Here is a 26,125-nt window from a genome sequence, read left to right as displayed (position 1 = left end):
TTCAAAAACACACAAAATCAGAAACAAACCGCCATATATGTGATGGAAATCAACCCTAGAGCAAACAGGAAATGAACATACATATACCTTAGGCACTGAAAAGGACAGAATGCTAATTCCTACTGAAGTAAAGGACATTGATCTTGCAACATTGTCGGTTTAATCTTGAATTCAAACCACTTATTTATTTGACTACAAACAAGCTACTAGCACTGCTGCTCCTCCTACCACTACTACCACAACTACTAATCAGAAGTATTATTGTTATTAAAAATAAATACAACAGGAATGATGCACAGTGCGCACATAGACAACATCATAGTTAAGGGTTCAGACACCTTCTAACTCATTGATCTCAGTCTCGGACAGTGAAGTAGCAAAGCAGTGACTCCCAGCTGCACAGCGAGCCGACCGTGTCAGTGCTGACAATGGGCAGGGTCCTGACAGGCGCTCTCTCCCTGCAGCTCTATAAAAGGCAGCCCTGCCTTGCCTCTCCCTCATCCATCTCCAGGTGTCTGTGAGGAAGAGGTGAGTGTGCTGGGTCTCCACCTTGGGTGTGTGTTGGGCTATTCCAATATTGCATTCCCGTGTGACGTGTTTCCTAAACTATTGCTGTCGTAGCCTGCTTGCGATCCTCTCTGTATTTAATGTCAGTTCTTATCTTGACACACCCCCCTCCCACTCTGAAATTAAAAAGGTGGCAATACAGTGGATATCTTAATAATTGTGGCTGGACACTCATTTAATTTTTTTTTTAAATATAAAAGCATTTCCAGAAATCAGAATGCAGACCTGGAGATGAATCTTGTCATCTTGATGTTACATAACATTTTGGAGTTTTCCACCAAAGCGAACCATCTTTTATTTGTGATGCAAGTTCAGACTGTCAAGACCACAGAAGGCTTCTATGATGTCATTCTGTCTGGCTGGCTTCTCTTATCTGAGTTGCTGGAAAATAGGAATGGTTTATGCATTTAGACTACTGAAATATTATATAAACAGACATACAGATAGATAGACAGAGATGGACCAATCTTGTGTCCACTATATACCATAAATAAATTATCATATAATAAATGTTAAATATATGATTTTCTTACATCTAATAAATTAGAAATCAACAACCGCATGATTGAATGCTGTATATGCATTCAGGGATTCAAACCATGTGCAGTTGTTTTCCACTTTGGCAGGAATATTTCCTTCTTCCTTTCCTATATCAGTCAGCACAAAGATTTGTTTTAACTGTATTAGATAAGATCAGACCTTCACTTATCTGACAACAGTTATGCTACTTGAATATATAGTTGGGACATGACAGAGGTGTGTCTTTCATATCAGCACTGAAGAGGTACCTTGGCAAATCAATGGCTGCTTGCTAAAAATAATATGGACTGCATCTTCAAAGCATATTTTTTAAAATACATATTTTAAAATCCATACTATAAATATGGTTGCAAATGTTCTTTATTGTTGCTTTCATGTGCTATTTTCACTGCTAATAAGACATGAATATTATTGGATCAGACCAACTTGCCAGACATTCTGTACTTCGTATTTGTTTCAAAGTACTCAAACAAGTCAGTAAAAACATTACTGTGAATCCTATATATATTGCATATTGCTGTAAATATATTATGTAGTGTTACCACAGCAATAGCAGATTTTCACAAACACAACATTTTTCTTGTTTGGCTTAAACTAATTATAGAAGACTAGCACAATACTTTAAGTAAACAGGTGTGGTTTTCAGTTTCTGCTCACTTCAATCCATTTCTGCACAGGACCCACGTCTTACTGACTTATGACTTACTGACAACAGTGGGAGCTTTCAAACTGATCCAGATTGTTTTTTGTTTGCCTTTCTGTTTTTGTTTTATCTTAAGCTACAAATACAAATAACTGTGACTGTGATCAAGAGCTCTTAATGGATTCAAGAATTAAATCCATTTGAAAAACTGTAAAATTATAAAACTGCTCATCTTCCTCACAAGTAAAAAATTGCCAAGCATTGGTCAGTCAGGCCCTAACTGCTGGACAGTCACAGATGAATAAGCACAGCCTGACTTAATTAGATAGAAGACTTCTATCCGTTTACTGCACCCTGACAAAATTGCAAAGAAATACAGGACATTTTGGGGTAAAACTGTCTAGGCACAGATAGAGTTGCAAATTATGCTGCTTCCTCAATGTATGTATAAACCCCTTATTCACCTTGTTGCTGGGAATCCTCCATTTACTCTCTCGGTAGATATGGTCTCTGTCCCAGTTTGTCCAAATGTCCAGTCCAACTCTCTTCACGCATTAAAGCAAACTGGGGTGCGGGATTGCGAAAATAGATATAAAGGGACAGATTGTCTATGCTGACATTAGAGACACTTCTCAAGGATTCATAACAGGTAAGGTTTTCAGATTAAGGGTTAAAGCAAGTACACTGAAAGGCAGGAATAAAAACTGCCACGAAAAACATATTTGAACATTTAAATGAGATGCACTTTAGAATATATGAATATAAAGGTAAAGTTTTTTCAAAGTCAGCTTGTCACTGGAGAATGCTTTAATAGACTCCAGCATACATCTATACATATTTAAAATAAGTGTATTTAAATTTAAACTCTGGGATTTTACAAGTTATCTGGCTAGGGATTACTTTATGTATCTCACCCTCACCCAAAGCATTTCTCTCATTTTGCCACTCCAGTTGCTGTACAGATGTAGTTTTCTGAGTTTTTAACTCCCCAATTTGTGCAGAAAGTATGTTTATTGAAGGAAATTAATTTAAATGTACGCTGATTTCTGTAATGTTTGACTACATGTATGTATGTGTACAATCGGTTAGTTTTACACATACAGTTTAGTATGTTAGTATGATATAACACATACATTGTCTAGGATAAAAGAGTTTGCTTAATGACAATTGTAGCGTAAGGTACACTTATACATTTCAATGAAAGAAGTGAATTTATAGTATCACCTTATCACGAATCCTGGAATCTTGTAGAACTCAATTTCCGTAATAATTGGACGCAGACACCAATTCCAAAGATATAAATTGTCAAATGTATTAAAAACAAAGACTAAATGTAGCACTACACTAATTATACAAAAGGGAAAAACGAATTAAAATTCAACCCTAGATCAACAAATCAAAGGCAAATCACTTCCATGACCAAATCAAAGACCATGGGATCGCATATGATAACACACAAATCGTTAAACAAAAAAGGTTATAAACACATTGACTACAATACCGCTTAGTAAGACGAAGGTGAGTCTTTCATTAGTATTGTTAGTCGGACATCAAATACCTACACAGGTTAGTATTTATGTCAGGTAACTTCTCGTTATATATATATCAGTCTCATTTATGTTTAGGTGCCGAGAAAGATCCTATCATTACTTGTTACCACAATTTCCCTTAACTGATTATTATTCAATGATTAAGGATAGGCAGAGCCACCAATAATCTAATGTCTATTAACTTGTGTCAATTTCAGACTAAACAGTTAAACAGGAATGAGAAGATATTTCTTGGCGTTGACAGTTTTTTTTTCTAAAATTGTCAACAAAACAGTTTAATGCAACACTCATTTATATTTAAGACAATACTAAATGATATTACACATTCTAAAGTTTATGACTCACAGAATAACATTTCTAATTGATTTCTCAAATGTCATGAATAATAAACTCCAAACTGATCTGAACTTATCTGGGCGCCATTTGTAAAGTTCTTTATTTAATAAAGTCCTTTAAAAGAATTCTTCGTACGGCTCAATCTCCTTCTCCCAGTTTAACTGTTCTGTTGCCAGCAAAGACTTAGTTGGTTTCTGGTTCTGGTTCTGGCAACAGAGCTACAGGTTGAGCTGTGGCAGCGAGTTACTGGTTCAGGTGAAAGAGAGAGAGTGAGAGATGCCGTGCGTTACCCTTAATATGCCTGTCAGATCAATAGATGATTGTTTCTTGAGTTTGTGAGAATGGGTTTCGGTTTCATCCCCCAGTGTCCTATTGGAGGGGGGCTTGATTTATGACTGATGTCAATCCATGCCATCTTTTGGAAATGCCGGTTGGCCCGGGTTCGTAGCTCTGTGTCGGGATTTCGGCTCTCGTCCATTTCAAAGAGTTTTTATTACCTACAGGCCCCCTTCCCCAAACATCTCACAGCAGGGATTCTCGGTGCCATCCTCCCAAGACTGTCACTTTGATGTAAACCAGTTCACACGCTGATGAGCCAAGGAAATCTGATAACTTTGGGGGAGAGGTCTTCTTTAGATCAGTGCTTCAGCTCAGAGCTAAAATGCTCTTATCAAAATACACCCCCCCCACTTAATGTTACACAATCATAATAATAATAATAAAGAAATACATTTATGAATGAGAGATGTGGGTGAATGGACTATTACAAGAGCAAATTATATTCTAACAAAGCTCAGAGTTGTCGACTTCAACTAGTATAGTTTCTTAAAAATGAAATAGGTGCAGATATTGCTGAGAGCGAATACACATTTTCATCCATAGATTTTTGCAACTGTGTGACATGCCTTTTGTGCTGCCTAGGTGTTGGTGTGTGCATTCACTGGGATTGTTATATGCATTCTATAGATGGTATAAGAGGTTTATGAAAGACCATTGTGGTCACCCAGTAGATTAACAGAGTGAAAGTCTAATACTGAGACTAATTCTAATACTGCGCTTGTTTGTTTTGACAGCCATGGAGACCAAAATCCTTTTGCTCTGTGTAGCTTCCATGCTACTGAATGGTAAGCCCAATACTGCAAGCTCCTTATTGTCTTTGTTTGTTTCAAATTTCACAGACAATGTGTGATTAAGTAAGGACATTTTATATTTAGTCATCTATTTATTTGCAAGGGATCCCTATTCAGGGTTTCACATTTGCAACTATTATATGCAAAACCCCCAAAATTAGGTATTGCAATTCAACCTTTTGATATTTACTAAGATGACTCTTCTGTGGGAAATATGTTTCTCTAAATATAAAATTATCCAGAAGAAGGCAATGCTTTCAATGTTTCCTGGCAGTAAAGGTAGTCATTATTCATTGGTAGTCCCCCCTGTTAAGTGTGAAATACAAGATGCAGACAAACATACACGCATGTATTCTTTCCGTTAAAATTACTCATTACGTGTCACTAATTAAATTATTATAACTGCTATGGATTATGTGAATCTTTTTTTTTTGGCACTGATTATGTAGAATGTGGTTAATTAGTTAATCTGTGTCCTAACAAAAGTCCTTGTTTTTCATAAAAATATTTGCAAATGATAGTTTTGTCTTATGCCGGAATCATTATCTGCCTTCACCCATGTATTGCAGATCATTCAGGCCTTTGCCTTGTTCCCTTTCAGGTGCCAGCGGATCATGCCCTATAGGAACAGACTTCCTCACTGTCTTTATGACCAACTACAAACCCAGCACACCTAGCCCATCCTTCCAGCTGGCCATCACCTCTTACCGCACCCAAGCCAAGGTCAAGGTGGAGATGACGGCCCTCACGTTCTCCAACACAGTGGCGGTGCCGATGGGGCAGACAGTGTGGGTCTCCTTGCCCCAGTCTGCTGAGCTCCAGGGAATGGGCCGTTCCCCCAAGTCTGTTCGCATCACCTCTGACAACCAGATCTCTGTGGTGGCCTTCAATGCTAAGAGCTTGTCCGGGGACAGCTGTGTGGTTTTCCCTACCGAAGAGCTGGGCACCGAGTACATCATCTTCACACCAAACACGGGCCTCAGTTCCATGGATAAACTGGCGACCATCATCAATGGCAAGGACCCCAACCAGGTGGAGATCTGCCCCAAAGTCAAAATGATCATTGAAGGGGTCGAGAGGATGCCTGGTAAGACAGTGACCATCAGCCTAGCCCCTTATGAAACCTACCAGCTGAAGAGCCGCTGTACTTTCTCAGGAACCCGTGTCAGAGCCACAAGCCCTGTGGCTGTCCTGGCAGGGCACCAGTGCTCTCTACGGTCCAAGTACTGCAACCACATCTATGAGCAGCTGGTCCCACTGCAGAGGTTCTCCACCCAGTTCCTGGTGCCGGCCATGAACCAATCGCCATCCAAGGACCTGGTGCACGTAGTGGCAGCTGAAGACAATACCATGGTAAAGATCACTGCTGATAGCAAGACCCAAAGTAGGATGCTGACGACCGGGGATGTGTGGGACGTTTGCATGGAGGATGCCACCCCGCTGGCCATTGAGAGCAACAAGAAGGTGATGGTGATGTACTACAGCAGCGGGGACCAGAACGACCCGTTCCTGACCAACGTCATCCCCACTGAGGGGTTCTCCAACAAGTGGTTTGTGGACACTCAGCAGTCGTTCACGAGCAGCGCTGTCGTCATCTCCGAGGCTGATGGTGTCAGGAGCATCCTGCTGAACAACAGGAAGCTTTGCAGTCGAATCAGGTGGAAAAATATAGGAGTTGGAGCCAAATACGTGTGGACCACAATTGACCTAGGGTCAGATCAAAATCACTTTGAGCTCACCAGTGACTCCATGCTGGGGGTATATGTCTACGGGTTCAAATCTTACGACGCCTATGGTACCACTGGAGTGTGCTATTCAGGTGAGCTGCTGAACAATCAGGCTGCATATCTGTTTGAATGGGGACAAGATACACTTTTTAAACTGTGTGTGTTTCCATCTCAGACAAACAAATCAGAAGGCTTTGTGGCAGGCAATGAGTGCTAGCTTGCACATTCTAGCTAGTGTGCTCATTCACTGCAGCTGTCCCAAACTAATGAGCTAATAATTAATGGCTAATTAACATCAAGCATCAGTGTTAAGACATGCAATCAATCCAACTATTACTAAAACAAGAAAATTGTCTGTGTAATCATATTAAAACCTCAAATGTACATAAAATAATAATACTACATGTGTGGCGGTGTATTTATAAACAGAAACAATAATGTTGTTTGGATCCAGGTAGGTTACGCCTACCACATAAATCACAAAATCAATTCCATATAACCCACCACCAGGACACACAAATTAAATTGTAACTTGTACCATCATAGTGGAGTCAGACTTTACTTTACAGTGCATGTGCATTGATTTCAAATACAGTAGGTCTTTATAACCAATACACATTACATTCACCAGTAATCCACAGCTGCAATTACCAATACAAGTCCCGCGAATACACACACTCTATTCAGCATGTAGACTTTAACATCTGGTGTTCAGTACATTCAACAAGAAAACAAATACTTGGAGGCTTCTCGACTTTTCAGCAAAGTAAGTGTAAATATAAAATTCTTCTCTGATTTTGGATTGTTTACACTTAAGTTACTAAAACTATCGAATTTTTCACCTTTGTGCTGAACAGCAGCTAGTTTGTAAGTTAGCCACTAGCTGCTTTTTTTTATCTTATCTATCCGACAAGTGTAGGTAGTTATGCTAACGTTACTCGGAAAAACGCGGTTACATGGACCAAACTTTGTCATTCTGAATGAAATTATTCAAGTTATTATTTTCTCCTCATTATGATTGAAGAGAAAATAATGCTTAGACAGTTAGACACTAATCATTATTATTGTCACCTAAACCATATCTTCCTTATTTTATCACTGTGATATCTAGGAACATTAAAAACAAATAATATATAAAATTACTGTCAAAGATTCAGGAAATGTAAAATTACATTATATTGCATAAGAATGCAATGATGGATGATGTCATTATGAAGAAGTTAAAACTTTTCTTTTCTTTCTGCCCCCATCCCCCCAGGATTAGGGGACCCCACATAAGCTCTAAGCCAATTCGAACACTGGTGGAGCCAGTGGGTCTCTTTCCCACAGCAGCCCAATACAAGGTGAACCAATCACCTAGAACAGGAAGTCAGCTCCCCTGCCCTTCTGCTACACACTGCGGGTTTCATGAGCTCAATCTCACTTGCATATGCTAATGTTCTTAAAGAGCCCTTCACAGTCATACATTTACATATTCGCCACACATGTATAAGGATAGTCACAGGCACTTAAGTCTCTTTGGAAGCCCAAATCAACTTTTCCATTTAGAAGAATTTCACTTGGCTTTCTCTTCTGTTACTCTCCCTTAGTCCCTGCACCCACTTCGCCCCCAGACCCCTGCAACACAGTGAAGTGCAGAGAGAAGGAGGTGTGTCAAAATGGGGTGTGCAAGCACATCTCCAAAGCCACCTGCAGGGCGGTGGGAGATCCCCACTACACCACTTTCGATGGCCGGAGCTTTGACTTTCAGGGCACCTGCACTTACACCCTGGTCACCTGCCTTGATAATGACCCTCGCCTGATCCCCTTCAGTGTTACTGCCAAGAACGAGCACCGAGGCAACACGCAGGTGTCCTTCGTGAGAACAGTGTCCATCAGCGTCTATGGCCATGTCATCACAATCAGCAAATACGATGTGGGCAAAGTTGGGGTGAGGCACCAAGCAAACCAAGCACCCTTCGAATAACATACATTCTCAGCCCATATGTTGGGATGGTTACCGGCAGCGTAGGTAGACACAAAATGTCTTCAGTTAGTTACCTTTTGGGATTTGCTTAGTGAGTGTGGAGGAGGGGAGGGGGGCATTAGCAAAGATAGATGGCCAAACTAGTGGCTTTGGCAGAGCAAATAGGAAGGCTGAGTTTGGAAATCTGACAGTTTTCAGAGTGAACAAATCAATGGCAACCAAGATTTACATTTATAATATGATGCAAGGGACTGTTTTTTCTCACCATTTCCAGGTTAACAGCATCAGCACACACCTCCCGGTCACCTTGAGCGATGGAAAGCTGCGAGTGGTGCGCAGCGGGGGGTTTGCCTTGCTGCAGACAGACTTTGACCTGCAGGTTATGTACGACTGGAACATGGCACTCTTCATCATGGCACCAAGCAGCTACTTCCGCTCACTCGGTGGTTTATGTGGCAACTACAATGGCAACCGAGAGGATGACTTCTCCACCCCCAAAGGGGCCCTGGCCTCCTCAGTGCTGGACTTTGCCAGCAGCTGGAAAGCAGAGGACAAGGATGTCTTCTGCCACCATGACTGCAAGGGCCAGTGCCCCAGCTGCTCCATGGTCTTACAAGAAAAGTACCGTGGGGAGGCGTTCTGTGGTCTTATGGCCAAGACGGACGGCCCCTTCGCTGGCTGCCACCAGATTCTAGACCCCGGCCTGTTCGTGGACAACTGTGTGTATGACGTATGCATCAACAAGGGCTACAAAAAGTTCTTCTGTGAAGCTATTGAGAGCTATGCAGGTTCCTGCCAGAGGGAAGGAGCCAAAGTGGCCAACAACTGGCGAGTGCTGGCATCCTGCCGTAAGTCATCTGAGAAAAATGTAAAAAATAACGCAATGGCAATTAGAATAACCAGATTTTTTTAAGATAGCATAAATAGATTGCTTTAACAACTTTATCAGTCAACGGATCAATTATTTAGTACATTACATAATCAAACAATCAATCAATTTATCAATATGACCAGACAATCTTCAAAAAGTGTACAGGTAAGTTATTTAGTACATTCTCAATTACACTTGAGTTGTTTTCATACTTAATATTTGTTTCTTCATCTATCCCCTCGCAGCACTGTACTGCCCCGAGTACAGCCACTACGAGAATTGCGGCAATGCCTGCCCGGCTTCCTGTAGTGACATAGATGCCCCTTCCAAGTGTAAAATGCCCTGTGCGGAGACATGCCAGTGTAACCCCGACTATGTGCTGAGTGGGACTAAGTGTGTGCCCAAGGAGAGCTGTGGTTGCACCCTTGAGGGCCAGTACTATATGTCCGGGCAGGAGTTCTGGGCAGATGACAAATGCAACAAGAAATGCACATGCCAGGCCAAAACCGGTAAAGTGGAGTGTGTCAGCATGACATGCAAGAACTCTGAAGTGTGTGACCTGCGAAAGGGGATCAGGGGTTGTTACCCCGCCTCCTACGGCACCTGTGTTGCCACAGGGGACCCACACTACCGCACTTTTGATGGCAAGGCCTTCGACTTCCAGGGAACTTGCACCTACCAGATGTCCAAATTGTGCAACCCCACCCCGGGCCTGGTACCCTACGAAGTGCACGTACAGAACGAGAACCGAGGCCGGAACAAGGCTGTCTCCTTCACCAAGATGGTCAAGATATCCATCTATGGCCATGAGATCATCATGAGCAAGGACAACAGTGGCAAAGTTCTGGTAGGCCCCCACTTTTTGGCATAGTTATACCAGAGTTTGATCATACAGATGTATTCCTGGCATTGAGTAGTAAACCCAGCCAGCAAGCAGCTACAGCACAGAGCTATACCTTAACAAGACAATGTGAAGAAAGAGAAGAATATATTAAAGCAATAATACATAAATAAATAGAGACCTAATAAGACTTGAAAGTCACAAGAGGCTATTGACAGGATATGGCAAAATAATATTTAGGTAAAAGATATTTAAGACATTTGTTCACAAACAACATTTTATTTTCTGTCTTTGCAGTTCAACAACGTGTTTGTCAGCCTGCCCTTCTACTTTGAGGATAACAAGGTGTCCATCTACCGCAGTGGATTACAGGGGGTTCTGAAAACAGACTTCGGCCTGACAGTGAGTTTCAACTGGGTGAGCTACGTGTCTATCTCCCTGCCCAGCACGTACTCTGGCTCCGTCTGTGGGCTCTGTGGCAACTGGAACGGTAACCAAAATGATGACATGCTCGCCCCAGACAAGTCCTTGAGCAGCACTCCTGCCATCTTTGGGGAAAGCTGGAAAGTGAAAGATGTGCCGGGCTGCTCCAGTGACTGCAAAGGCACTTGTCCCATCTGTGACCTCAAGCTAAGGGGCCAGTATGAGGGGAAAGCATTGTGTGGGATAATCAGCAACCCTGACGGTCCCTTCAAGGGCTGTCACGGCAAAGTTGACCCTAAGCTCCACTTTGACAACTGCCTGTTCGACTTGTGTCTGTACCGTGGCCACGTCTCGGCACTCTGTGCAGCCCTCACTGCCTACATGGCGGTGTGCCATGACGCCAGGGCTGAGGTCGCTATTTGGAGGAGTGACACATTCTGCCGTGAGTAAAGGAATCTCTTGAAATACATTATTGACCCAGAAATGGGATCAGTGTGAATTGCTGTTACCAGAATTAAGTGAAATCGACTTACAGCTAAGTAGTACAACACTACATGATTTTGTAATTTGGTTTTATGGTATATGAATAGCCAGAACACAAAGAAAGGATAACAAGGTCACCAATTCTAAGTACAACTAGATGTGAAGAGAATGAAAATAACTCCCTGAATGTTCCCTCCACCAGCTGCCTCCTGCAAGCAGAACAGCCACTATGAAGTGAATGCAACTGGCTGCCCTGTGACCTGCCGTGACCTGTCAGAGGCTCAGAGCTGTGACAGCACCCTCTCCAAGGAGGGCTGCGTGTGCAACGATGGATTTGTGCTGAGTGACAGCAACTGTGTGCCTGTGGCAGAGTGCGGCTGCGTCTGGGGTAGCCAGTACTATAAGACAGATGAGGTCTTCTTCCCCATGGGCCTGTGCTTGCAGCGCTGTGTGTGCCAAGAAGGTGGGAAGGTGGAGTGCGATGATAGCTTCAGCTGCGGCCCCAACGAGAAATGCCAGCTGAAAGACGGGATTCAAGGCTGCCACCCTATGGGCACAGGTTCCTGCTGGATCTCTGGAAACAGCCGCTATCGCTCGTTCGATGGGCGCAGCTTCAGTCTGCGTGGAAACTGCACGTACATGGTGGCCAGTGTGACTGAAGGGAACAACAAACTCATACCTTTCAAAATAATGGTGAACCAGGAGACCGAACTGGGCATCACTGTGACTATGAGTTTTATGCTGGAGGTCTATGGGTATAGACTGGCCATGCTCCCTGGATATGTTTGGCAGATCAGGGTACTGTTTCCCATTTCCTACATCCATATTTCATTATAACATCCATACAGGAATAGATCAAATCATTATAAGTACAATAATAGCAAACATCAAACTGACCAGCACAATATACTAATATTCAATTTCAAAACAGAACAAATTTGAAACTATACATTTGCATTAAAATAGATTTCTCAGATGATTACTGAAATATAGTTACCCGATCACAGTAAAAAGAAATAATAAGTGGGGTGAATATTATGAAAGTTGTGAAACCTGTGGGCTGCTAAATCCAGCACTGGCAGCCTGATATAACCTCACCGTCTTTCCTTCCTCTGCAGGTGGACGGCATCAACACCAACCTACCTGCAATGCTGGAAGATGGGAAAGTGTCAGTCTACCAGAGCGGGATCCACATCATTCTGGAGACGGACTTTGGGCTAAGGGTGAGTTACGACAGCAGCTCCAATACCTTTGTCAGCATCCCCTCCACCTACAAGGGCATGCTGGGTGGCCTCTGCGGCAACTACAATGACAACCAAGGAGATGACTTCGCCCTGCCTGATGGCAAGCAGACTGCTGACGTTGACACTTTCGCAGCTGGCTGGGGGGTGTTGGTCAGCTCGGTGATGTGCCAGACGGGCTGTGGCTCCCAGTGCCCGGCCTCCAACCAGCAGAAAAAGCCTGATGCAGAGAGTGATGTGGTCTGCGGCAAGCTGATATCCAAGAGTGGGCCTTTCTCTGGGTGTCACGCCACTGTGCTGCCCCGTGAATATTTCGAGGAGTGCGTGCAGGAGATGATCACAGAAGGTGGCAATGAAGAGGTCCTGTGCAGTCACCTACAGCATTATGTGGCCGCCTGCCAAGCTGCAGGGGCCACCGTCAGCAGCTGGAGGACAGAGCAGTTGTGTCGTGAGTATAGATCCCAGAACAATATGCAATCAGCATTTTTAAATTAGTTACAGAAAATTAATTATGCATTATAGCTATTAATCCTGCAATTTTAACCATGAGAGATGCTGTCAACACTAATGTTGCAGTAAAATAACATTCTATAAAAAGATCTTATTGAACTCTGTACAGTCTGAAGCATGTTGACACTAATCTAACTCGTGTTTCCATCAGGGATGTGCAGAGACAATATGGGGGCAGTGGCTCAAAAAAGAAAAGGACACAATTGTGCACATTAACAGACATTAAAAGGGCTCTCTCTCACACACACACACACACACACACACACACACACACACACTCTCTGCAATTAAGAACAGCCAATCAGCTTTGAGATGTGGGAGGAACCCAGAGCACCTGGAGAAACCCAGGGAAAACATGCAAAGACACCCAGGAGCCATGCAGCAACATTGCTAATCATCATGCCTCAGTGCCACCCACTGTTGCATTTCTGCTGTGTGAAAATGTATGGCATAAGCAGGGGATTGATGCAAATTATTATAATCAAAATACAAACACTGAATTCATGGGGATGCAGTCAAATTCATGATTTGCATTAAATCCATGAAACTGTGAATTTGGCATGGCTCTGTTTATGACACTCACTGCATTGCACTGCTTTCAGGAACTCTGTTGGAGACCATTGTCCTATAACATATGAAACTTTCATTATGATATTCTTTGTCTCATCAGCTGTGATGTGCCCCATCAACAGCCACTATGAACTGTGTGCAGACACCTGCACGTCCACCTGTGCTTCTCTCAGCTTGTCCATCAAGTGCCGGAATTGCCAGGAAGGGTGCCAGTGCAATGAAGGCTTTGTGTCCAATGGAGATGCCTGCGTTCCCCTGGAGAGTTGTGGCTGCACGGTGAACGGCATATACTATAAGGTACACATCTTTGGATCCAACAAATTCAATACACAGAGAGACCCACAATACGATACCAAGTCCCATGTTTATCAATTGATAAAGGCATCCTTGCATAAGTCTGCCGGAGCTAGATGTACCTTGCAGAATGGAATTCCAACCCAAAAGGATCTTCCTCAGGCCACAGTTGCTGCTGATTACAATTTGTCGGGTTAAATGTAATTCCAGTAGAATCTATTTTACACAAGTGTGAAGAATATAATCACAGCTAATTGCATTCCAAACCAAATTCTAATGGTTTAGTTTAATTTCAATTTCCCCCATAAGGGGACTTTGAGCTTCCCATGTATCCCTGATTAATAGACACCACAGGGAACTTTGGCTAATTTACTTGGCCCAGTCTGCTTAATCTTCTCTTGACCACTGCCTTAAACAGTGTGGTCTTTAATTCAATTTTATTCCAAGTACACCATAAAAAATCGATGTTTACACACACTCCATGAATTGCATATCAAGAAACTCTCTGCTACTCCCTCTCTGTTTCAGTCCGGGGAAAATGTGGTTCAGAATGACTGCAGCCAGGCTTGTAGCTGTAAGGCCGGAGTCTTCAGCTGCTCACCCAATGCATGCAGCACTGATGAGATCTGTGAAATCAGAGATGGGGCCATGGGTTGTTACAGCAAAGGTAAGCCTAGAAGCCACACAAGTGAGATAATAAGATTATACATGCACAGCGCAGACAAGGAAACACTTATGTAGGTCTGCCTCCACACTTCTATTTGATGACATACATACATGAAATACATTACATTCGTAGTGCTTCAACTGCCACCATTACATTGCCTACTGTGGTTTAGTAACAAAAATTTAATAAGCTTTAACCAATCCCCAATATTTTCATCAAGACAATTTCTAAGCTAACTGACCAAACGTTGAATCTATTCTATGTGCAAAGCCACCCCTCTAAGTTAACCCATTAGAAACAATAACCAGAAGATTTCCTGGGGGATGAAACCCTAGCCCCAGCCCTCAAACAAACAAACAAATACACACACGCACACACACATACAAACATACATAAAACCCCAACAAGAGCCAAGACTCCAACCCTAGTCAACAACAAATCCCAAGCTGCAGATAACCCTACCCTTAACTTTAACAGGCAAAGTTTACTGGGGAATTTAACCCAACCCATGAAGTCTGAATATCATGAAACTCATCAATATTGTAGTATACAAGTGAATAGCCAGTTTTTGGTGCCAATCTTATCCCACGCCTGTTGTAGTCTGCACCACAGAAATAGCCTTTAAAGAAAAGCCAAGACTCTGCGTGAATTAAGCTTTCTGATTTCTCTCTCACAGATCCTTGCTTGAATACCATGTGCCGCAAGAAAGAGGAGTGCATAGTGAGAGACAGAAATGCAGTATGTGTGGCCACATCCAAGGTTACCTGCTGGGCAATGGGTGACCCACACTATCAATCCTTCGATGGCCTTCCCTTCAGCTTCCAGGGCACCTGCACCTATACGTTGTCCCAGACCACGGGCAAAGACCCCACCCTCACCCCCTTTAGCATCATCAGCAAGAACGAGGTACGGGGCAACTCCGAGGGCTCCTTCGTAAAATCCATCACCATCAAGATCAAAGACCACGAGATCTCCATCCATAGAGGCGAGTCCGGCAGTGTGAGGGTGAGTGTTGGATGAATCCACCAGACAGATCCGAGAATTTCAGATTAAGGGTGGGGATGCAAGAATTTAAGCACTGTGGCAGAGGCTTGCCACTTTTATTGTTCCTGCACCTTTTGTCAGTTTGAAAGGCCCCACAGCAGGAGTGTCTTGAATACACAGGTATAAAGCACTTCATCTGAGTTTGGATAATAATCATGTGTGGATTTTATCAGGAAAAGGAAACTGGCTCAAAAGTACAATTACCTAATTTTTGAAAATGCAAAATTTGTATAATTCTGCAAGTTTTCACAGATCTCTGGACGAGATTCCTTCATGCACTACTTTTCACACGAAGACACACACACATAGACATCCCCCCCCACCACACACACACACACAGACAAGCAGACACACATGGACACACTGTAGTGGTTTTAGTAAATTCTCAATGAATTCTCATACACCAATGAAGAAGTAACAAGTTTATTAAAAATAATCAAAAATACAGGTCAACCTGGAGCCCTCCTCTGACATTACATATTTTTGTATTTTCAGTTAGACAATAGGTTACAGTCTCATCTATCAGAAGTGATTACATCTCATTAAAATACAGTTGTACAATAGAATTTACCACATGCATAATAATTAATATAGACCTAAGTTTGTTATGTTTGTTGAAGTGTTCGATGCGTTGATTGGTGCTGGTGAGCATTCTTCACGTAGCAAATGTTATCAAAACCATTGTTTTAAGTCCTCAACCAAATACCTGTGCCCCAAAACACACAATCTTTATACTGTTTAACTGTTTTAGATGATTGAATATCCTAGACGGAAGTGGCTGAATTAATTAACCTAAAGGCAATAGTTGATTGAATGATTCTAAGGACAGTAGTTAATTAAATTAACCAAAAGACAAAAGCTGTATACAATCCTTGAAACAATTAACCTAAGACAGAGAAAAGGTAACATGACTTTGGTAGATCTTTGTAGCATCCTGAGAAGTTGGTATGAAACTACAGACCAAAATGCTTTAAGAAACTAATAATTAAAGTAGTCCCCAGAAAGGAGTAAATTAACAACATTAAACCATTAATAATATAAAGACTATAAAGACAATAATTCAATTAAATGTCCCTCTACAACACAAACACACAATACACACACACACACACACACAAACAAAATCACAAAGACACAAAGACACACACACACCCCCACACACAGACAAACAGACACATACTGTCACACAGACACACAAACACATAGAGACACAAATACACACACACAGAGACAAACACACCTCTTGTTTCCAAACAAGTCTCTGGCCTAAGTGTATATTGTCAGTGCTTAACAGACAGCTCAGAGCTGAGGCAGCAGGTGTTGGGAGCTCTCCGCAGAGACACTCACACTGTAGTTTTTCTCTATTTGAGCAGAAATCAAGTGCCAAATGAATGTTGAAACCTATTAGAAGACCAAGAGTCTCTAATCCTGAACCTGGAGCTGCCCAAGCCAGCAGGTGTTGTGGGTCTACCCGAATATCACCAGCTCTCAGAAATGTAGAATGATTTTGAAGTGCTCTATCAACAGTGTTAAGTCAATTAAGATATTCAGACAACATTGGGAACAATTGTCAGCACCTCCTTGTGCCAAAAATTAAAGAGGCAAGAAAACTTCCTTCAATTAGTCAATAAATAATACCAGTCCATGGTCTACAGTCTCCAATATATGTGATTTAAGGGTGTTGTGTAACCTGGAACTCTCCAGGACCAGGGCTCATTTACCACTACCCCCTGAGCTCTCCCACTGTCTCCCCAGATTGACGGCATCAGCTCGCACCTACCTGTGCGCCTGGAGTCTGAAGGCATCAGAATCATGCAGTCAGGAATCAGGGCTGTTGTACAGACAGATTACGGTCTGGAGATTGTGTTTGACTGGACCACGCTCTTCATGGTGACAGTGAGCAGCAGCTACTACGACAACCTCGCGGGCCTTTGTGGAACCTACAACGAAGACAAGAAGGATGACCTGCAGACGCCAGCGGGCAGCCTTGTCGGGAACATGACTGAATGGGCCAAGTCCTGGAGTGTTCCTGACCGTGACCCCTTCTGTTGGCACTATTGCAAGGGCTACTGCCCCACCTGCTCTGATGAAGATACAGCCTTGTACAGGAGCCAGAAATACTGTGGCCTCCTGGAGGACAAGAAGGGGCCCTTCAGTGAGTGCCACAAAGCCGTGGCACCCCAAATCATCACCGACAACTGCTTGTATGACGTGTGTCTCAACAAAGGCAGGCAGGAGGTGTACTGCCAGGCCTTGGCCAACTATGTGGCCACTTGCCGGGAAGCTGGAAGTTCCGTGTCACCTCAGTGGAGAGAGCTATCTGGATGTCGTAAGTACAAATCCAAATTGTATTACTATTATGGCACTGCGTTTCTTTGCTCTAGGTTTGCCCTCTCAATTTGAATGAGCAAATGTTAATTAAGTTGCCTCACTGCTGGGATCCCTGTGCTTGAAGTCTGAGGGCCATGGCTTTGAAGACATGCAAGTGTGCTTTGACTAAATAAAAAAATAAAAATATAAAAAGGTCACTAAAAGTGTAGCATTGCGGTCGGAGCTCACCGCTTAGGATTTGAATAGTGCAACACAGGCGCCCCTCCAAGCTCCGCACCGCAGCGACTGTTATGCACACATACCCAAAATACCGGGTCAAGGTCTTACTTCAAGTCTTAGTGTAAGTCCAGTTAAATTGGACTTGCGTAAGACCTCGCGATAAGACTGTTGCACGAAATAAACCCCTCAGGTCCCACGTCACCCTGCTCACCTGATGTTGCTAATCTGCAAAGTCTGCTCTTATTATTGTTGGTAGTAACGGAAAAAAAATTCTGCTTGTAAAGGAAAAAATATAAATTTCACAGAATATGAAAAAGTAACGATAGTTGAGTAACTAATCATAAGAAAATGGGTAAATTTGGGGGGACATATTTTTTACTTTACAAGCAGACAATTTAACTGGACTTAGACTAAGGCTAAGACTTAAAGTAAGACCTTTTTAGTGCAACGCCGACACGGGAGACTTAACACTGTACTGATTTCACTGAGGGGTTATGTCACTTGTAACATGCTCATTTACCTTATGAGCCCCATTACATAAGTAGTCTCACACACAGAATTCCTGCAAGAAACACAGCAAACTAACCAAATCTGTATATCCAGTAATCCTATTCAGAGAATGGTATGTTCAGAATGTAGAAATACAGAACTATAAAAGAAACTGAAAATGTTCCAGCAATTCCACACCTTGCAAATCTTGCATATCTTGCAATTAACTTACAATGATGTTATAGGAATCTATTCTCATCTAGTTTACATTAATTTTTATCCTCAGCACTGAACTGTCCAGAGAACAGCCATTACAAATTCTGTGCAAACCCCTGCCCAGCGACGTGCTCCAATCCTACAGGCAGACACTGTGAGTTGCCCTGCACAGAGGGCTGTGAGTGTGAGGAAGGTTTTGTCTACAGTGGGAACAAATGTGTCTCCAGGAAAACAGGCTGTGGCTGCAACTACAAGGATCACTACTACATGCCTATGGAGACCTTCTGGACGGACAGCAACTGTCAGGAGCTGTGTACCTGTGAGGAATCCACACAGTGGGTGAGCTGCCAGATGAGGGGATGCAAAGATGGTGAGAAATGCATGGTTGTTGATGGCATCCAAGACTGTTATCCAATCAGTTACAAGACCTGTAGCGCCATGGGGGACCCTCACTTCCTCAGCTTTGATGGCCTGCAGTTTGACTTCCAGGGCAGCTGTGTCTACAGGCTGGTTGGTGTCTGCTCCAAGGATCCCAGCCTCCAGACCTTCGATGTCTCCCTGGAGAACAACAACCGTGGCAGCCCACGAGTGTCCTTTGCCAAGGTAGTGACAGTCAAGGTCTTCGACAGCTCCATCACCATCAGTAATGATTACCGAGGGAAGATCCTGGTAAGCGATGTCGATAGTTTTTCAACTAGTGTCTGTCAACACATTGATTAGGACTCATGAGAATCTCGCACCTAAAGAAACTAAAATAATAAAGAAAGAAATGTATCATTCATTAAAAATAAATAGGCTGCTACCAGAATCAAATGAGTCTGTGCATGAAGATGTGCTGAGGTTTCTCACTGGAAGTTATGTTTCATTTTAAAGATTAAACATGGACAGAATGTCAGGTGGGTGGGCAGAAGGTGTCCCATGCATTTTCTTTTTATTAAGTTGGTGTGCCTACTGGTCTACAAGTTTATATGGCCCCATTTTACATCAGCAATCACAGATGTTTGGGGCCAGTTGTACTAACAGGATCAGAATATGGGATCGGTATCCAAGCTCACTGGATCCGGATCATGAAAAGGTGTTGTAAGAAGCAGATCAAGATCAGGCTACACTGATTCGATTTTTTGATCCAATTATTAAGCAGTGTGTGCGGTAACTAAGGAGTTTCCTATTTTTTAACCATCTAGTCCCTAACTGGTGCGGCTATTTGAACATCTACCGCTGTAATGACACAATGGGAATCATAAAGCTTTCAGAAAACTATATTGTGCTATATTGCTGACGAGTTTATTCATTAAACAATCTTAGTTGTTCAATATGTTTCCCAATGCATGTTAATTTCAGTGTGCTTATGCCTCATTGTACACTGGATTTGACACGGCATTTGTAGTCTGTCGTGTGAAAAGTTTTCCGTCAAGGACATTGCCCATTGGATCTGTTAAAACCACACAAAGTGCACAACCGGTTCCAGTTTCTTGCACTGGTGTGTGTTTCTTTAACTCCTCAACTAAAAGCTTTTTAAAAAAGGTTAGTTTTAAGAAATGTCTTAAAACTATGGAGTGTAGGGGTGCTTCTAAATGTTATAAGTCGCCATGGATAAGGGCGTCTGCCAAGAAATACATATAATAATAAAAATAATAATAAAAGTTGTGGAGCAGCTACAGGAGGCTCTGTCACCTGTCTTCTTGAGTTTGCAACAGGGGTGCTGGAGAAATTATAGTTTTACATGATCATTTATCATAATGAAAATAAATAAAAACACAAACTACACCTCACCATATTGACAAAAAAGCAGAATGCATGGTTCAACATTATACTATGGAAAGTATATTTGAAAGTACAAATCATTGTAAATAATGTAAGTAACATTTTTGTTGTTAATCTGTGCTTAACCAGACTAGTCTACACTGATAATGTTATGTATTTGCTGAAACCTGACAGTTGCAAAACATCTCAAGGCTAAACACAGCTTCAGACATGAGGCATAAGGCATGACTGTGCTTCAGTTTTGGCCCCACTACAGGACCAGTCACGTCTGTGAGGATTAATGTGCTTTGTGGTGTTAATCTGTATTGGATTTGAGCTCAGATTGAGATCAACATCAAGAACGGAACCCAAACCCGTCCCTGGAGATTTAAGTTGTTATAGAGCTCTAAAAGGTCATTGCTCAAATACAGTACAGCTGCCATTGAGGTTATATAGTGAGAGAGAGACAGAACACTCAGAAGTGATTCACCTGGCAAGACAAACCCAAATTTATTCTAAGAACTGTTACTGCATTACAAATTTCTGTCCTTTCTCTCCAGGTGCATCAGTGAACCTATAAATTGTCTGTGTAGCACTAACACTGAACACTGTATATTGTCCCGATTTGTCCTGCAGGTAAATGGTATTTTGACTTCCCTTCCATACTACATGAACAATAGCCAGGGCCAGGCATACAGAAGTGGCAGGTTTGGAGTATTGGAGACCCACTTTGGTCTCCAGGTGATGTTCGACTGGAACAGCGAGGTGAAGGTCAGGGTGCCCAGCAGCTACACCAACGCCACGTGTGGCCTGTGCGGCAATTACAATGGTGACAAGAAAGATGACCTGCTTATGCCCAATGGTCAAAAGGCCAATAATCCCACACAGTTTGGCAACAGCTACAAAGTGGGCGATGCCCTCGGCTGCTCCTCTGAGTGCAAAGACTGTGCCCAGACACCTCCTACCCCCGCCCCTGGGGAGAAACCTCCACCCTATGTGGCTGACTGTGATGTGATCACCGATCCCAAAGGGCCCCTGGGCGACTGCCTGGGTAAGGTAGACTATGCTCGCTTCCATGGCAGCTGCATGTTCGACATCCAGCTGAACAAGGGCCTACAGAAGGCAGCTTGTGATGCCATCGCCGCCTATGTGGAGCAATGTCAAGACGCCGGGGGCCAAATCAATACTTGGAGGAAGAAGGACTTCTGTGGTAGGTTTGTCTTTTGTTCATACTTTAACACACCGGAAATGGCCACTTGTCGCAATCATACCTGCGTGTGCCCATTATTCACATTGAACTGTGCTCCTCTTCCACCTTTTGCCTAAAACAGATCAATCAGTATTCCATCAGTTGCATCTCCACATGTCTATAACCACATGTCCTTAATGACTTGTCCTTCACTATTCCATTTGTCTCAGCTCTTTCCTGCCCGAAGAACAGCGAGTACAGCACTTGTGCTCCCGGGTGCCCTGCCACATGTTACAGCATGAGTGCCCCCACCGGTTGCAAAGCTGCCTGTAGAGAGGGCTGCCAGTGCATGCCAGGCTTCCTGCTGAGTGACGAAGAGTGTGTGCCCATACAGGAATGTGGTTGCAAGCATGAGAACCGCTACTACAGGTCAGGTCAGATCTTCTACACAGACGGAGACTGTCAGCTTCGCTGCAGTTGCCAGTCAGGCATTGTGGCCTGTCAGGTTGCTTCCTGTGGTCCCCAGGAGATGTGCAGTGTTTTAGATGGCGTCCAACGTTGCCACCCCAAAGCCTACAGCACATGCAGTGTGTCGGGCCACTCGCATCACCTCACCTTCGATAAACTCAGTTATGACTTCCAGGGAGCCTGCAGCTACACGCTGGTCACAGTGTCAAACTCCGCTGCCGTCAACTTGCCATGGTTCTCAGTCTTTGCAGAGAAGGAGCATGTCATGGTGGGCAAGGTGTCCACAACTCGCTCGATTACTGTGAGGGTGTTTGGGGTCTCCATCACCCTGGAGAAGGGATTTCCCTGGCAGATTCAGGTGAGTCAATGCTAACATTAATGCAACATAAGGAGAGATGTTTTTATTCATGATTGTTTTGTATTTGTAATCTCATCCACAACTTTCTTGTGCAATTATTTGTCACACATGTCCCCCCACCCACCTTAGATCTATTGTTTACTTTAAAATTACTAACACATAATGTTTCACTGATTTTCTTGTTCACAGATGAATGGTACCCGTGTCAACCTGCCCTTCTCTCTGGATGGAGGGATACTTCAGGCTTCCCAGGCAGGCATGGGGATAGTGGTGCAGGCCAACTTTGGTTTGAGAGTGACCTATGACCTTTGGCAAACGGTCTTGGTCAAGGTGCCATCCACATACTCAGGTGTGATTGGCGGACTCTGCGGAAACTACAACAACCAGAAAGATGATGAGTTTGCCCTTCCTTTAGGTGGCCTGGTGGGCAGCGCCAACGAGTTTGGGATATCCTGGAGAATGGAGGGTGAAAAGGAGCTGTGTGGTGATTTCTGTCTGCAGGGAGGCTGCCCCAAACCGGGAGATAAGGAGAGAGAAGAGCTGACAAAATCTGACAGGTGTGGCCTGATCTCAGCTCCCAATGGACCACTGGCCGCTTGTCACCCAGTGCTTCCCCCAGCAGGCTTCCTGGAAAATTGCATTGCCGACAGCTTCACAGCGGGAGGCAAGACAGAAGCCGTATGTCTGGGGATCCAGGCTTACGTTACTGCCTGCCAGGAGGCTGGGGTGACCCTGAAAGACTGGAGGAGTCGCAGCTTCTGTCGTAAGTACTGGGGAACCCCGATGCATTTCACTAATGTGGCTCTAACTTCAATTTTTCCAGACACTTCTGCTTTTCTGTCTATTTCACATCCTCATGACTTAGAGAATATTACTCAAGTTGTGTAGATCCATGCGCCACAAAGATGATCACTTTTTCATGATCTCTTTCTGACCCCATGATACTGAAATCAAGTGAAATAATTTTCGTGAGAACTCATCTGGGGATAAGAAAAAGAAGAAGAAGAAGAAGAAGAAGAAGAAGAAGAAGAAGAAGAAGAAGAAGAAGAAGAAGAAAGTTTACTTGGTTCACAATGGTATCTGTTGACACAGTTTATTTAACTGCAGAAAAAAGCCTGACAAACCAATTTTGAATAATGTGAGTACGAACGGCAGAGACATAACACTGTACATTTCTGTCCCTCTCTTTCCTGTACAAGCTTTCTCATGCCCTGCCAACAGCCACTACAGTCTTTGTGCCGACACATGTCACAACAACTGCATGGGGATAACCAACCCGCAGCTCTGCTCGAAGGACTGCTCAGAGGGATGTGAGTGTGACACGGGCTTTGTGGCAGATGGGGATAAGTGTGTCGAGATACAGGACTGTGGCTGTGAGGTGGATGGGATGTACTTGAAGGTAGGCAATGCTCTAACTCAGTGAGAGTTAAGTAGGTAAAAACAAAAATACAAATAAAAAACTAAAACATTTAGAAATATATACAAACAACTCCTGGAAAGTTGTAGGCCAGAGCACCCTATGAAACTCCAAGACCAATGAGTCATCTATATAGCTCAGACGTTGGAGGATATGAACCATTTCACAAAGGGTTCTTCATTATTTTCAGCAATTTAGTTATATTTATTTATTTAATCGTCTTCATTCAATTAGTTAGTTCTGTTTCCATACCAGTGGTCTGAAATCCATGCAAGGTGTATTTTAGGAGCAATGGGGTTGTAAAATCAATGTCTCATCCGCGCTTCCCTCCCCACACAGAGTGGAGAGATCATCTACATGAACATGTGCACCCAGAAATGCAGCTGTAGCTCCAGACACAACTCTGTATGCGAGGAGACCTCCTGCCCAGCCAACACCCAGTGTGCGGTGAGGAACGGGGCCCTAGGCTGCTACCCCACTCACGTCACCTGCATCCTCACTAAGGGTTCTGTAGTTGAGTCCTTTGACGGAATGGTCACCAATCTCAGGACTGGGGGTCACTTTGATGTGGTTGTCCACCCTGCTGGAAAGCAAGCTGGGGACAGCAGCTTCAGAGTGGTGGCCGGGATCCAAGCATGTGGCCAGGACAAGTCAACCCTGGGTTTGGTGTTTGCCTTCTTCGCAGAAACTCTGGTCACTGTGTCGGCGAAGCAAAAGGTCTGGGTAAGTGGAAAACATTCACAAATCAGCCAACTGGAGACAAATCCATGCTGTATGGCGGGGCTTGCGTTTAAATAGAGATGTGGCATAGCAAAGCCTGGTAAACTGGGATGATATATTTTTACATAACATTGGGCTCTTATGCGTAAAAACAGTCACTCTTAGCTGATATTCAAGAGGCCGATGTGCTGCACAGCAGAAAAACAAGGACAAATGAAAGCCAGAACTAGTTTACAGAAAAGCTACCAAAAAGGATTAGGAAAAATCCCAAAGTAGAATTCCTAAAATAGAAGCAAAGCAATGACATCGAGGGGAGAGAAAGGGAATCTATACAACACTGAATTATCTCTGTCTGTGTCCAGGTGAATGGCCAGCCTGTGTCTCTGCCCTGGAAGGCAACCAATGGGCTGGCAGTGTCGGTGGTAGAGGGGGCAGTGGTGATGGAGAAGGATGGGAAGGAGGTGCATCTGAGCTCCATGGGCGACCTCTCTGTGACTGTGCCCAACCTCCTGATGGGCGGTCTGAAGGGTCTGTGTGGCACCTACAACAATGAGGCCAAAGACGACCTGAGGACCAAGGAGAACTTCCTGACAGCTGCCACTGCAGAGTTCATCAAATCCTGGATTTCCGAGGACTTCCTACCTCAGTGGTGAGGCCCTCTATAACAGTTAATCCAAGTCACATTAACTCATTCATGAATGTATTTACATTTTTCTTCATATTTTCCAGCAATGGTTAGTTTTAAGCCAGTGGCTCCCTGCACTGATCCTGGAGAAGCTCCCAGTGTCTGCCGGCTGGCTGGCGTTCATTCCAGCTCCAGTTATTGTTATTGTTGTTGATGTCACCCACTGACATTACTGATCTCCACCTATTTAAGGCCTGAGAACAACTGCCAAGTCTGAAATACAATTATCAGTTGTTCAGTTAAGAATTCAATTAAGACCTCAGCTGGGATGACAACCAGAAGACACATGGGCTCCTTCAGATGCTGCTTTGGATTGAGCTGCAAGTGTCCTCAAGCCTAAAAACAGTGTTTAATAATACTAAAAATAATAATAACCAACCTTTTTTCCTGGAGCTGTTTTAAATGACATCACTTCCAGAAGGCAGCTCTGCCACTGAAATAAAATCCACAATGAGATACCTCAAAACAAATGATTCTTAAAATGAAAAAGATTGTGTTGTTAGCAATATGTTTTTATTGATTTTCAGCAGACCATAAATAATCAATACATCATGAGGTCCCATCTCTAGGGACAATGGATAACAAAACAAACAGAAATAAAGATGTTAATCTCATCTGAGCTCTAATTCTTGCCATTTCTTCTGTCCTGCAGTGACTAAGCCATCAGAAGAGAGAGCCAAGACCTTCCTTCACACATTCTTGCTTCTGTAGACAATTAGCCAACAGCAGCCCAATGACGTGTTAGAGGAGATTACTGTAGGACTGTGCAGACAGAACTATAGAATCATTCTGAGCAAGTCTGGTGTACAGTTTCCTTCTTCTTAGAAAAGAAACAAAATAAAATTATTTCTTCATCAATGCGTATTTTATTTTGCAATCACACACAA

General features: G+C 43.3%; 1 protein-coding gene across 4 annotated transcripts in view; it reads left to right on the top strand.

Annotated features, from left to right (window-relative positions):
- The first annotated feature begins 508 nt into the window (after nt 1-508).
- The window catches only part of LOC136764882 (IgGFc-binding protein), a 128,373-nt gene continuing 102,756 nt past the window's right edge, over nt 509-26,125 (top strand). For 2 of the 4 annotated variants that reach the window (XM_066719248.1, XM_066719245.1), the window contains exons 1-18: nt 509-528; nt 4,710-4,760; nt 5,368-6,585; nt 8,083-8,423; nt 8,734-9,307; nt 9,576-10,177; nt 10,469-11,036; nt 11,280-11,875; nt 12,196-12,766; nt 13,499-13,695; nt 14,221-14,359; nt 15,036-15,364; nt 17,159-17,732; nt 18,729-19,327; nt 21,038-21,611; nt 21,821-22,416; nt 22,606-23,179; nt 23,616-23,815. In XM_066719248.1, coding sequence (XP_066575345.1) covers nt 4,712-4,760; nt 5,368-6,585; nt 8,083-8,423; nt 8,734-9,307; nt 9,576-10,177; nt 10,469-11,036; nt 11,280-11,875; nt 12,196-12,766; nt 13,499-13,695; nt 14,221-14,359; nt 15,036-15,364; nt 17,159-17,732; nt 18,729-19,327; nt 21,038-21,611; nt 21,821-22,416; nt 22,606-23,179; nt 23,616-23,815 — 8,301 coding nt within the window. In that variant the 5' untranslated portion in view covers nt 509-528; nt 4,710-4,711. Of the gene's footprint in view, nt 529-4,709; nt 4,761-5,367; nt 6,586-8,082; nt 8,424-8,733; nt 9,308-9,575; nt 10,178-10,468; nt 11,037-11,279; nt 11,876-12,195; nt 12,767-13,498; nt 13,696-14,220; nt 14,360-15,035; nt 15,365-17,158; nt 17,733-18,728; nt 19,328-21,037; nt 21,612-21,820; nt 22,417-22,605; nt 23,180-23,615; nt 23,816-24,172; nt 24,557-24,915; nt 25,203-25,890; nt 26,097-26,125 lie in introns of those variants that run through there. The other 2 variants (XM_066719246.1, XM_066719247.1) reach the window with 2 other exon arrangements.

This window comes from Amia ocellicauda, chromosome 12 (assembly GCF_036373705.1).
Source record: "Amia ocellicauda isolate fAmiCal2 chromosome 12, fAmiCal2.hap1, whole genome shotgun sequence".
Taxonomy (NCBI): Eukaryota; Metazoa; Chordata; class Actinopteri; order Amiiformes; family Amiidae; genus Amia; species Amia ocellicauda.
Note: the sequence above shows the minus strand (reverse complement) of the source record. Positions and strands in the feature narration are given on the sequence as shown.